This window comes from Sesamum indicum, linkage group LG11 (assembly GCF_026168435.1).
Source record: "Sesamum indicum cultivar Baizhima isolate 11 linkage group LG11, ASM2616843v1, whole genome shotgun sequence".
In the NCBI taxonomy this organism is placed as follows: domain Eukaryota; kingdom Viridiplantae; phylum Streptophyta; class Magnoliopsida; order Lamiales; family Pedaliaceae; genus Sesamum; species Sesamum indicum.
In genome coordinates this window covers 2,280,093-2,293,744 of record NC_142667.1, presented here as the reverse complement: position 1 = coordinate 2,293,744, position 13,652 = coordinate 2,280,093, and the positions used below count along the sequence as shown (strand labels likewise).

Genomic DNA, 13,652 nt, shown 5'->3' with positions numbered 1-13,652 from the left:
GGGAGCCGAGGATAGTTCTCGACTTCTGCAAGGGGAAGGAGGGGGTGGGTTCACTGGTTGTTGCGCCACAAATTGGGCCACGGCTTGAGCCGCAGCTCGTGTAGACACGTCTCGTATCAAGGCTAGCAAGGCCTCCTGTGTCAGCTGGATCATTGGTTCTTGGGGTGGAGCCTCTAAGGGGAGCACTCCGGTTGGGGGCACGGCCGAAGATTTTTTATGTGACGAGGGGAGTCCCCCATTGAGGGGTGTTTGCTGGTGCGTTAGGGGGGTTACCTCCTGAGGAACTGACTGTTCGCCAGGGGGGTTCTGTTCCATTCCGCTCGCTTGGGTTTCTCGGATTGCGTTTAGATCCTGTACGTCACGGGCTCGGGACCTGGTGTGCATGCTCAATGTCGAGGTGAAATTTGTTCCCACAGACAGCGCCAATGATGTGGTCGAGGTTTTTTGCTAAGGAATAAATCGGGATTTTACCACGACGGAATTTTACACCAGGTGAAATATAGTTTCAGCAAAATGTGTAATTCTCAAGAAGGAGGAGTCTTGTCAATGAATAGTAGTCTTGGATTAAAAAATTAGTATTTTGGTATTTATAGGAGTGTTGGAAATTATATAGTGTGATAGGTTTTATGTACTTATGATGTGCCTCCTATATATCCAATTACTCTTTTGCCCTTATAATTTTTTATATATTTTTTTACTAATGTATATCAACGCCCTTTAAAATTTTAAGCCCATTAGGTTCCTCCCATCCCCCCTCGTTTTTTTTTTCTCTTTTTCTCTCCCCTTTTCCCACTTCTCTCTTTTTATCCATTGGCCTTTGTTGGATTTGTGTTTTCCTATTGCTTAGTTTTATAAATTATCAATATTGACAACGAGCTCCTGGCTTCAAGAATTAATTATTATATATGTTCTTATATATTAATTTATTTAAAGTTATAAAGAGTGTTGGTGGTCTATGGTGCAGGATATTGATCTTTTTTACTCGCTTAATACAAAACACTTAGTTTTACTTTTTTATTTTTGTTAGTCTCACCAGAAGTTCCTCTTACTTGAACCAAATAAATTAATCCTAAATTGCTACTTCACATTAATACCTACGCCAACTATCAAATATTCGAATTGGATTTTCTATTGTAATTTTATATTTAATAAGTACATATCATATATACAAAGATTATGTCATTTATTTAGAAAAGAAATTATACTTGGAGTATGTATTATATTAAATGAAACACAAAATATAATATATATAATTTGAAATAAAAAATTCAATCGGTATTTGTAGTCATATACTATACATATATGTAATCTATACATATAAAGTACATAATTTTCGTTTTCTAACAATAACACAATTTTAAATGTGTTAATGAATTTTATTTAAGTAGTCACAAAAGAAGTGCAGAAAAGTTGTTTTATTTGACAATTGACGAGAGAAGAACCCGTTTCTCCATGCAATAACCCGTTTCTCTTCAAACTCCAATTGAATGTCACCGTAGGAATTGCTCTGGGAAAGTTGAACAACTCTTTTTTCTTCAGCATATTTTTTGTTCTTGAGAAATCCCAACTCCAAAATCCCTTGTTATATTTTTAGGGGTAGATGCGGTAGAGCATAATCCATTTGTGGTGCTTGAGAGTGCGACTGTGTATTGCTAATGCTATTGATAAGTCCATTCCTCCTATTTTTACTGCTAAAAATATGAACTTGCTGAATTTACAAATTGGTTGGTGGAATTTACATGGAATACACAGGAATGTATTTATGCCTGCCAAGCTCTGTCAATCCTTGCTACAGAGTAGCGCTGATCGAAGTTCGGACCAGCCACTAAACGTAGAAAGGATCTCTCTCTCTTTATGATTTGATGCACTGCCCACAAAGAACTCGTGCACAGTTCCTTCGAGTTCGATCCAGCTGCTGCCGGGAATTTTGTGCAGCTCCCTTTCTTTCATCATCGTCCTAACCTTTCTAACATAGTCCCAAAGGCCGGATTGAGCATACATGTTCGATAGAAGTATGTAGGAACTTGAATCATAGGAGTCCATTCCAATCAGATGCTTGGCAACTGGCTCTCCAACGTTTAAGTTCTCGTGATTTGTGCAAGCACTTAGCAGAGTTCGCCAGACCACATCATTTGGCTGAATGGGCATTTCTTCAACAAATTTTGCGGCTTCTTCTAAATGCCCTGCTCTACTAAGGATGTCAACCATGCAGCCATAGTGTTGGAGCTTTGGAACAATTCTGTGAACTCTTCTCATAATTTCGAAGCAAACAAGACCTTCCTTCACCATCCCAGAATGTCCACAAGCGTGCAAGACTGCTATAAATGTAATGTCATCTGGTTCTAGAGAAAGTCCTTCCATCTCCATGAACAAATCAAAAGCTAACTCACCCAGGCCATGGATCGCCAAGGCACCAATCATGGCATTCCAATGATCAATGTTTTTCTCTTGAACACCCTCAAATACATACAGAGCTTGCTCTATGCTGCCACACTTGGCATACATGTCAAGTAAAGCGACACTGAGTTTCCCACTCACAGAAAAACCATTTTCCTCCATATACTGATGTATGGCAATCCCTTCATCGATGCAGCCCAGTTTTGTTGTTGCAGAAAGAGCAGTCAACAAAGTCACACTATCAGGAGCCAAATCAGAAGTGTTCCCTAACATATCATGAAACACGTTCAGCGCTTCTTCATAATATCCGTTATTAACATATCCAGTCATCATTGCGTTGCAGGAAATCACATCCCTTGGCATAGCATCAAAAAATCTTCTGGCAGCTTCCACATTTCCCACTTTAGCATAGCCGTCAACCATGCTAGCCCAACTTACAACGTCCCTCTCCGGCATTCTATCAAACAAAACCTGAGCCAACCCCATCTTCCCATTCTTTGCACAGAAATCAACCATAAGGTTCCAAGAAACCAAGTCTCTGTCTGGCATTTTATCAAACAAATCCCACGCGCACTCAAAGCCGTCCTCTAACTTCAAATAGCCATTAATCATAGTGTTCCACGAAACTAAATTCTTCAGCTCTGACGGCATCATATCAAATAATTCGCGAGCTAAACTCACCATTCCACATTTTACATAACCATCAATCATCAAATTGTACGAAAAGGAATCCTTTCTAATCATTCTGTCAAAAACCTGCCGCCCCAATTGAACAATCCCGCATTTTACGTACATGGATATCAAACAATTCTGCAAAAACACATCCAACCCAAAACCAACCTTCAACATCAAACCATGAACCTGCATTCCTTCACTTAACAAGTGCAACCTTGAACAAGATTTCAGCACTAACGAGAACGAATACTCATCCACCACAACCCCCCTTACGAGCATTAAAACAAACAACTGGAACGCCTGTCCCGGTTTTTGCCCATGTGAAAAAGACCTGATAATCGCATTCCATAGAAACGGGTCCCTGTAATCGTATTGAAAAAAGAGATGTCTCACAAAGTCAAGAACTGGTTTGTGTTGAGAGAATGCCAAGTCGAGTATGATTTTCGAGGTCAGTGAAGGGTTATGGACATGGCCAGTAGTGATCAAATTTGCATGAATTTGATTAATCTCCATCTGGGTTTTGCATCTTGAGGCAAGGGTAGATGCTGGAAGTGTGTTCCATGGGTGGATTGAAGTTACAGAAAGGAGCATTTGATTGGAAGCTCAGTCAGAATGTAGCCCGAACCGAAGTGTGAGTTGAACTCTACTGGAATTTGAATGGAAAGTTCGCACAGAGAGATGTTGAATAGATGGGCTTGAAATCTTGTTGGGCCTCAATTCTTGTCGGAAAGTTCACAGAGAGATGTCCCAAAATTCTTGTCTTATATAATTAATTTTAACATTATTAACCATAAAAAAGTAATCAAATATATTCAAATTTATATTTTTTATTGATACATAAGATAAAAATATAATAGTAAACTTCAACCAACTCTCCTAAAATTTAACATAATTATAAATACTTTATTTTAAAAATTATCAATACCTCACATCTTAATAGTCGTCTAATAATGAACTTAATCCATTAATTTAGTTAGACCTCCATCTATTTTTAGAATGAACTAATCAAAATATACTTATAGTCTATAACATATAAATTTACGTATTTTAAAAAAAAAATAAACTTTTTTTTAAAGATTAAATGGATTAAAAAGTTATTCGATTTTTTATAATTTTTAATATTTCTTTAAAAAAAATACAGTAAGAGTAAAATTAACAATTCCAAACCAAGATTACATAATTTATCAAACATCAGGGAAATACTTTAATTTTTCAAACAACGATGAGTATTTATAAATATGCCAAATTTTAGAAAGCTCGTTGTAATTTACCCAAAAAAATAAAATAAGACATTCTGCAAAAACATAAACAAATATTCAAAATACTTTTAACAAACACAACGTCTTCTTGTCATTCAGGATTTTTCCAGTGGTACACAACCACCATGTCCATGAGACAGATCACCTAAAGGCCATACAACAGTACAAAATACCTACACAGTACCATGGCATAACTACCAGTGTGTTTTAGCAGGAAGCTCAAACAGCAGAGACTACTCTACAGGCACGATTTTCCGGGAGGTCTCACGAGAAGACGGCCCCTCAGTTTCACCTTCAGGTAGTGCTCCGCCATGCCCGAAATACTCCAGAGACGGAAGAGGCCATCCGCCCCAACCGCTCCAACTTGCAAAATCGTCCCACGCGTTGTTAGCCCCTGCATGATTATGACGAACTGTTGGAAATATAATGTCCTCAGAGAAACCATTTAAGCTGCATACAGAAAGACCTTAACTTCTTTGCCCCCTTCTTATTGTTGCCTTATGTAGTGAATGAGTTGCCGTCTATTGAGTTGTACAATAATACTATCCTTATAGCAGAAACTTGAGATACCAAGCAATTCACTTCTGTAATACAATAAAATGTTCGTCTTTATATTTGATTTCTCTTCTTGTTTCTTAAGCACACGCTTTACTTCTAAGTTGAGATCTCCTAACATTTCTCATTCCCTCGTTGCTCTAAATGCTCTTGCTTCACTTATCTCAACTACTAGTAAAGCAGCAAAAGTCGTGCCGAATAGTGCAGTTGCACAAAAGCATATAGGTGGAGTAGAATTCAGCTTCATCATATGGCTTTACTGCAGTCGTGGTGAAGGGAAACAAAGCCATAGATGCATTAAGACAAACGACCAAAGTAGTTTGTCTAGAGTTAACTAATGGAGATTATCAGGTATCAGGAAATAAGATACAAAGCAGTTATCATATGTGACAAAAGCATATGGAACAAGAGCACAATTTCAGCATGAACTCGATTTGTCTCCAAGTGATGTTCTATATTATGGGATGTGCGTCTGAGAATTAAAAGTTCCCATGTGAAACTAATCCGTTCAAAGTGAATGCATTCATACGAAAAGTAGCAAATAGAAAGTTGGTTTAACTACAACTTTCCGTAAGGAAAACGCGTAGCTCATGCAGGGTTTTACGAAGAAAAATCCTGAAAGGACAGTTTCAAGCAATTTACCTGCATTCTCTAGTAAATTAAAGCCACTGTTCCATCCAGGCAACACTTTGTCGGCACTGGTTTTCCAATTTTCTTCAAAAGTCGGAAGCTCATCTAAGAAAGATAGCATGGGACCCCAGAATGTGAGGAGCAGACAACATTAATGGAAAATTGCATCTGACGTTGAGGGAAGGAAACAAACCTTCGTTTAAATTGTGTAAAGTCTGCAAGGAATCGACTCTTCCATCTGAACACTGTTTGGTTGTAACAGAGTGCCCCTTCACAACAGAAAAATAGTTAGACAATGAAGTAACAGCTCACATCCAGCCATCTCAATTCTAGTGAACTCCCTAGGTAATTCATTGGATATGTCACAAATTCATGATGTAACAATTATATTGATCAAATAGTTAACTAAATCTACATGGGAGAGAACTTTCCTGTATACGACTCAAGAGGGATTTTCATATACAGGAAGCACGATGGAACTAAAAGTCAAACAACGAAACTTCCATTTTGCCTACATTTCGTCCGAACGCTCCGATCGTTAGTAGAGGAGACATTTATTCCATCAAACATTACCTTATCATGAATCCCTTTCGAAATCGTATATAGTGATTCACCAACTGTCCTGTCTTCTTCTTTCATCTCCATCAAGAATACCTTTCCAGCAACAAAGACAAATAAGAATTTCCAATGCACAACAAATGTTTTCTAAGCTTCACCTCATCAAATTACTCACCCCATCACCGCCAGTTCTTCTCCCGATAGAGGAGGTGTAGTATACCCCATCCAGACCACCATAAGCGACTCTCTGGAAGCTAAAGCTATGAACCCCTGAAAGTGAAGTTCAATATTTGATACCGCTACTTTCTTCGTCCTAATTATATGCAGTTCTTTTTTGATAATCAATATCTCCTACATTCTTACTTGGAGGAGAAACCAACACAAGACTAATTGTCCCTAAAATCTTATCATTCAACAATTTTCAAGATTTAAAAAGGACAAGATCAAGTGCAAAAAATATCCGTTGGAAATTTCTGGCCCAGCCCAACACCCCTCACTTGGACTGCTAAGCCCATTCCATGTCTCAGTCCATTTGATATTATGGCCCAATACCTTGCTCAGCCCACCTGACTCAGCCATTACCCGACCCAGCCACTTCTACTTACATATGAAATTTACCCTAACCCTAACCCTAACCCTAATTTCTCCCACTTCTGTTCCCATCGCTCTCGTTTCCTCTTCTGTCTCCTCGTCTCATCCCTTATCCCTCTTCTGAATTTCTTGCCCCGCCGTCCCCCTCTCTTTGGCTTTAATGTCTTCCTCATTATTTATACTGTCAGTTTCTCTGGCGGATGAAGAACAGACAAAACAGAAATTGTCTTTCACCTTTCTTTGTGAACTAAGTTCTTTGTGAAATTAAATTTCTTGAGTGGAAAGATCTCAATGTTTCTGAGTGAATCTTTGTAGTTTTAAGTGAAAAGCCTAAGGGGTTTCAGCAGGTAATTGTGACTAAGCCTTGATGGCTTTGGGTTTAGCAAACTTGAGGGGTAGCCGGCCATCGGTTGTGTTTGGGCCTCCTACTTATTTGTATATTCATATCTATTAGTTATTCTTTATTCTTAATTTGTAATTATATTTGTATAAGGATTTTCGAACCCATCATCATCTTTGTAATAGTTGATCGGATTCATTTTGGGTTCACTATTGGTGGTTAAAACCCATCAATACGACTCCAGAAAACTCAATCTTAATAGTCGTGTACGGATTCAGATTGGGCAAGAAACCTTAAACTTAACATCGAACAGGGGCAAGAATAATGCTTACCAGTTGGATATTCACTTGAATTCTTAACAGAAAGTTCTTTGCTTGGGATATTGTTCTGCCGAGCATCATAGCCACCATCATCATCAGGGTTCAACTCCTCAATGGTAATCTGCTTCCTAGAAGCAGAATGATCATCAAACGGCCGGGCAAAGAAAGGATCGTCAAATGGGCTCTTCCCACCAAATAAGCCACCAAATGGCTGAGTGAAAAAGGGGTTGTCGAACGGATCTTTCCCTCCAAAGAACTTGTCCATTCTACGCAATTATTCCCGCCACTTGCATTAACAACAACACCACACAACACGGGGACAAAAACTAAGTACAATTAAACCATAAACACACACACACACACACACACAAATCCCAGATCATATTGAATTCAAGAAAAGACTGACACATATAATTTATACAGCGACAATATCTCAGAGAACAAACAAGACAAAGAAACACAAGATCATGCTCCCCAAACCTAGGAATATAAACAGTAAAAAGAACCCGACACTTAATTCTTGCCCTGAACTCAGGCCAACAAGAACTCAAGATTATGTCTTTCATGTGTTGGGTCCAAGAATTACTCAGCGAAACACAAGTAAAACCCACAATCGTTTCAGTACTACAATGTCACTCTACTCATCTCAAGCTGTTGAGAGAAAAGAAAGAATGGGTTGCCAGCAAATTTCTAGGAGATGTGAAGGGAGAAGGACGAAGAACATTGCAGCATGAGTTCTAAGCATCAAAATTTGAACAGAAGAAAGGATGAATTACCTTGAAAGAGAGTGAGAGTTTTTGGTGGAGACTGTAGAGAGTTGCGAGCGGCAGTGGAGCTCCTGAATGAAATAACAAGGAAACCAAGAAACTTCTGGAAAAGTAAAGTAAACACTAACTGAAAATAAATTATGGTCCCTCGTTCAAAAAATTCTTACCCAAATAAAGAATCATCAAACCAAATCAATCACATTTATTGTATTAATATATTTTTTTAATAGATATAAATTTTATTAAATAAATAATAGTATATCGGTACAATACAACACAAAAAGTTAGACAGTCACCTTGACAGGCTAAGGAGTCCGCCATAAACGAAAAAGTGCACAAGTATACTATATTAATATATATCTATATATATATGGTGAATAGCAATTTATCCTCATGTGATAATGAAAATAAGCAAATTACCCCTCTATGAAAAAATTATAGGAATCTACCTCCTTATACTTTTTAAAATGAAGCAGAAGGTAAATTGCTTCATTTTAAAAATCATGGGGCGGTATATTATTGTATTTTAAAAAATACAGAGAGATAAATCGCTATTTGTTTTTTTTTATAAGAGAGTAATTTACTCATTTACGATATAACATGAAAGTTGCTTGCAATTTTTTGTATATATATATGCAAAACCTCTTTTTACTTTAATTCTTCAATTTTGACCAAATCCTCCATTCTTAAAATTTTAAATTTCTTTTTAAATTATAAAATACTTTATTTGGTAATTAGTAGATATTAACGACATATGTTATAATTCTCAATATATTTGGCATCTTTAATTTACATCCTCTATTTATTATTACATTTTGTGATTGTGAGAATATTCAGCCTAACATATATGTATATTTATTTATATATATACATTCCCCCTCTCCGACATATATATTTGTAGTATACATTATATATATCAATTTATTTTTTATAATTTAATTAATTTTTAAACTATATTCTACTTTTGTCCTTCAATGCATAGAGAATCTAACTTCACTATTAGAATTAAAAAATATAATTAATTAATTTTATTTATATTTATTAATATTATTTATCTTTAATATATATATTTGAAGAGGGGTCCTTTGATTCCAATTAATCAATTTCGACCAAATAGTGAATTTTTATAATTTTTAATTTTTGAATTATATTAGTGATAACCATTACGTTAACTTTCATTTAATCATAATTACATTTTTAATGTTTTTTTTAACTCAATTTTGTAATTATTGTTAATTTATAAACTATTCTTTGGATATGTTTTTGTAGTTATTGTTGTTGTCTTTATTTATGTGAGGTGAAGATCGGTCTCCAGCAGAACACAAATACAGAAGCTTAAAGTTAATTATAGGCTTTTTTATAACAAATTACAATGGCCCTAATGAACATAAATAAAGATACAAGAAATAAACCTGGGAACAACAGAATAAGAGATACAGAGGACATAAACACAGTAAACAATAATAAGACTCAAGAAGCCAGATCTCTTAACCATAAAGGCCAAAGGCCACAACCTAAACACGGTTGCTAGAACTCACAACAGCCACCAAGCTTTGGCTACTGAGGCAACCAACAAACCACAAAGGTCACGGCCACAAAGGCTTTTACAGAATGCAACAGAGGCTTGCCACAAAGGCTATTAGTTAACCTTGTGACTTTAGCTTTTAGAGCATGAAGTGTTTCAGAGATTTTAGAGAAGAAGGAGGAAGAAGAGGGATTAGACAGTGGTAATGGATCGGTATCTGGAACTGTTCATTATTAGCCATTTAAATGGGCCAAGCATTGAATGGTTGGTAACAACCATTAGAGAGGAAGAAGGAGATACAGAGAATACGATGAGTGAGTGAGAGACCCAAAGGGTCACTTGGGAATGGGGGAGAGGAAAACAGACTGCTGAACTAGAGAAGGGGAATAGGGTTAGAGTGTCTGAGAGAGAGAGAGGCTTTAAGTAGATGGGTCTAACGGGTCAAACCTTAGGTGGGCTGGGTAACTGGGTTTAGTGGTCCATTGGGCTGAAGTGAGTTAGCCATCCAGATGTTGGGCCCAACCAACTGGTTTGGGCCAATTTTATTAACATTTTCCACCTTAGTCCAAACCAAGATAGGGGATCGAAAATTATGGCTTTCATCACTGCCTTTTACTAGGTACCTGCAAGAATAGAAAAGGTTAGTGTAACATAGTTTATAAATTAAGAATTTTAAGGCAGGTATCAAATTTTTCTCAAGACTGATTAAGTCTTTTGTTTACAACATCTCTAATAAAATGGTACCTTACATCTATATGCTTGGTTCTGTAATGAAAAATAGGATTCTTAAATAATTGTATTCCAGACTGGCTATCAGAAAAGACAACAAGTTTATTTTTCAGAAAACCTATTTTAGAAATCAGACCCTTAAGCCATATTGCTTCAGTCATAGCTATATATTCTGGTTCAGTTGTTGAAAGAGCTACAATATTCTGAAGTTGGGATTTCCAACTTACACAAGCACCACAGAAAGTAAAAATATATGAGGTAGTAGATTTTCTGTTATCCTTATCATTTGCATAGTTTGAATCTACATACCCAACAAGTTTAATGTCATTTGATCTTTTTGAAAAGGTTATACCTAGATTTTTAGACCCATTTAAGTATCTGAAAAGCCATTTTAAAGCTTTCCAATGGGGGGAACCTGGATTTGACATGTATTTGCTTAAGCAGCTTACAACATATGCAATATCAGGCCTGGTGCTAACCATTAAGTACATGACTGATCCTTTAGCATTTGAATAAGGAATGTTTTTCATTTTATCCTTTTCAGAATTAGTTTTTGGACACTGTTCTTTACTTAATTGAAAATGTGCAACAAGTGGTACTGAGGATGGTTTGGATTTTTCCATAGAAAATTTTGCAAGAATGTTTTGGATGTAAGAAGTTTGGTTTAAGAAAATAGTTGACTTAGTTCTATTTCTCTCAATATTCATACCAAGTATTTTCTTAGCATCTCCTAGATTTTTCATTTCAAAATTCTTGCATAAATTATTCTGTAAGCATTCAATTATGCTAAGACTAGGACTAGCAATCAACATATCATCCACGTATAAGACAAGAAACAAAGGCACATTGTTTTCATGCTTAAAATATAAACAAGGATCATATGCACTATTTTTGAAATCTAATGAGTGCATGAACCGATCAAACTTTTTATTCCATTGTCTTGGGGATTGCTTTAGACCATATAAATTTTTTTTGAGCAAACACACAAGATTTGGATTTTTCTTATCAGCAAAACCATAGGGTTGAGACATATAGATTTGTTCATCTAAGTTTCCATGCAAGAAAGCAGTATTTACATCCATTTATTTAAGTTCCCAGTTAAAATGAGCAACTAAAGCAAGCATTATACGAACAATAGTAAATTTAACTACAGGAGAAAAAATTTCAGTGTAATTAATTCCTTCTTTTTGTGTAAAACCTTTAGCTACTAGTCTTGCTTTAAATCTTTTAGTATTGTTTTCTTCTCTGATTTTGAAAACCCATTTATAGTCTATTATGGAAGCATTCTTAGGCTTAGGACCAAAACCCAAGTTTTATTTTCTTTTAAAGCTTTAAATTCTTCATTCATGGCAGATATCCATTCTTTTGAATTTGAACTTTCTATGGCTTACTCATAAGATGTTGGGCAATATTTTCAGTATTTAAGGCTAGATGGTAATCTTTTAATCTAGAAGGGATTCTACGTTCCTTAGGTTCTCTATCTTTTACTAACTGATAATTATTCCTAGAATTTTCATTTTCTAGATTATCATTATTGTCCTGATTTTTTTGATTTTCTTCTCTATCTCCTATTTCTACCCCTTGTTGGTTATCCACAGTATTAGGTTCCACCTTATTAAAGGTGCTCTTAATATTATAGTTTTCAGAATTTTTAGAAGAGGTTTTTAAACAAGGCATCTCAGATTCGTTAAACACCACATCCCTACTAATAACTACTCTAAAACCAGGTTGGCTTCTTAACCAAAGTCTATATCCTTTAACACCAAGTGGATAACCAATACACATTTTTGAGATTTAGGATCAAGTTTATCACCGTTAACAAGACAGAAAGCAGAATATCCAAAAATGCAAAGGGAAGAGAAATCAACATCAGTGTTTGACCATACTTTTTCAGGAATATCATCAAATAAGGGCACAAAAGGAGAACGATTAATTAAGTAAGCTGTAGTTAAAAGAGCCTCACCCCAGAAAGTTTTAGGAAGTCCAGAACTAATTAAAAGACATCTAACCTTATTTAACAAAGTTTTATTCATTCGTTCTGCCACACCATTCTGCTGGGGAGTATAAGGAGTGGTCTTATGTCTTTTGTGCCATATTTATCACAGAGTTCAGTAAATTATTTATTGCAAAACTCTAAACCATTATCAGTCCTTAAGGCTTTAAGCTTTTTACCAGTTTGATTTTCAACAAAGTTTTTCCAATTTTGGAATTTTTCAAAAACTTCTGATTTTTGTTTCATAAGAAAAAATAAAAACTTTCCTGGAATAATTATCTATAATTGAGAGAAAATACTTGTTACCACTATGTGTATCAACATTAGCAGGACCCCATACATCTGCATGAACATAATCTAGAATGCTATTTGAGGAAGTGGGAGTTGGGTAAGAGGAGGAAGGAAAATGCACTTTGTGTTGTTTTTCTAAAATGCAATCATCACAGAAATTTAAAGAAGAGGGTTTTTCCTTTAAAAAACCATTTTTGTGCAGCAATTCAAGTCCCTTTAAGCTAATATGATCTAGGCGTTTATGCCACATATCAGACTTATTTTCTGTGGAAACATTACCAGAGAAAGAATCATAATGCACAGTACATAAGTATAAGTTTCTCTTTTTAGCAGCTTTGAAAATGGTCATAGAACCCTTGGATATTTTCATGACCCCCTTACCCCATTTTCTTTCTAACCCTTCTTCCTCTAAGCCAGAACATGAAATCAAGTTATGGGCAAGGTCTGGGACATATCTAATATTTTTCAGGGTAATTTTTGAACCATTTTCAAAGGTAAGACATGTATCACCATAGCCAAGTACATCACACAGTTTTTGATTAGCCATTGAAACTGACCCTAATCTTTCAGTTTTAAAGTGCATCAAAATTTCTTTGTAAGGAGTCATATGAAAAGTACATCCTGAACCTACAAGCCATTCGTATTTATTCAAAGAGTTCTCAACAAAATTAATATCAGATACCATATATACTTCATCTGAAGTTTCTTCAGTAACATTAGTAGAATCATTTTGAGAATTTTTCTTAGGCTTTTTACAATCTTTTATAAAATGTCCCCCACCCCCACAATTATAGCATCTGAAATCCTTTTTAGAGCTTTTATCATTATTTTTTTTGTTATTGTTATTATTATGGTATTTTGTCCTAGAAGGACTTCTACCCCTGCTTCTACTACAATTTTTACTATGTTTTCTGAACTTAAAATTATTATTATTATTCCTAGACTTAAATCTTCCCCTTACAAAATTTACTTCATTATTACTAGAACTAGGAATATTTGTTTTCAAATCTATTTCTTTGCTT

At 35.6% G+C, this 13,652-nt stretch overlaps 2 protein-coding genes across 4 annotated transcripts; both read right to left on the bottom strand.

Moving 5' to 3' along the window:
* Positions 1–1,661: 1,661 nt before the first annotated feature.
* CRR4 (Pentatricopeptide repeat (PPR) superfamily protein) lies at positions 1,662–3,820 on the bottom strand. The gene has a single exon (XM_011094921.3). It carries the CDS (start codon positions 3,661–3,663, stop codon positions 1,780–1,782), a length of 1,884 nt encoding a protein of 627 aa, XP_011093223.1. The 5' UTR covers positions 3,664–3,820; the 3' UTR covers positions 1,662–1,779.
* Positions 3,821–4,364: 544 nt separating this feature from the next.
* On the bottom strand, positions 4,365–8,237 carry LOC105173237 (uncharacterized). Of its 3 annotated transcripts, none has more exons than XM_088875246.1 (7): positions 8,102–8,237; positions 7,338–7,591; positions 6,250–6,344; positions 6,090–6,170; positions 5,710–5,785; positions 5,529–5,621; positions 4,365–4,725 (listed from the first exon to the last, which is right to left on the bottom strand). In XM_088875246.1, exons 2-7 carry the CDS (start codon positions 7,588–7,590, stop codon positions 4,565–4,567), a joined length of 759 nt encoding a protein of 252 aa, XP_088731372.1. In that variant the 5' UTR covers position 7,591; positions 8,102–8,237; the 3' UTR covers positions 4,365–4,564. The 3 variants fall into 3 exon arrangements, with proteins under 3 accessions (XP_088731372.1, XP_088731371.1, XP_020553281.1); XM_088875245.1 differs by having other exon boundaries at positions 4,365–4,743; positions 7,338–7,611; positions 8,102–8,235; XM_020697622.2 differs by having other exon boundaries at positions 4,365–4,743; positions 8,102–8,230.
* Between the last annotated feature and the right edge of the window lie 5,415 nt (positions 8,238–13,652).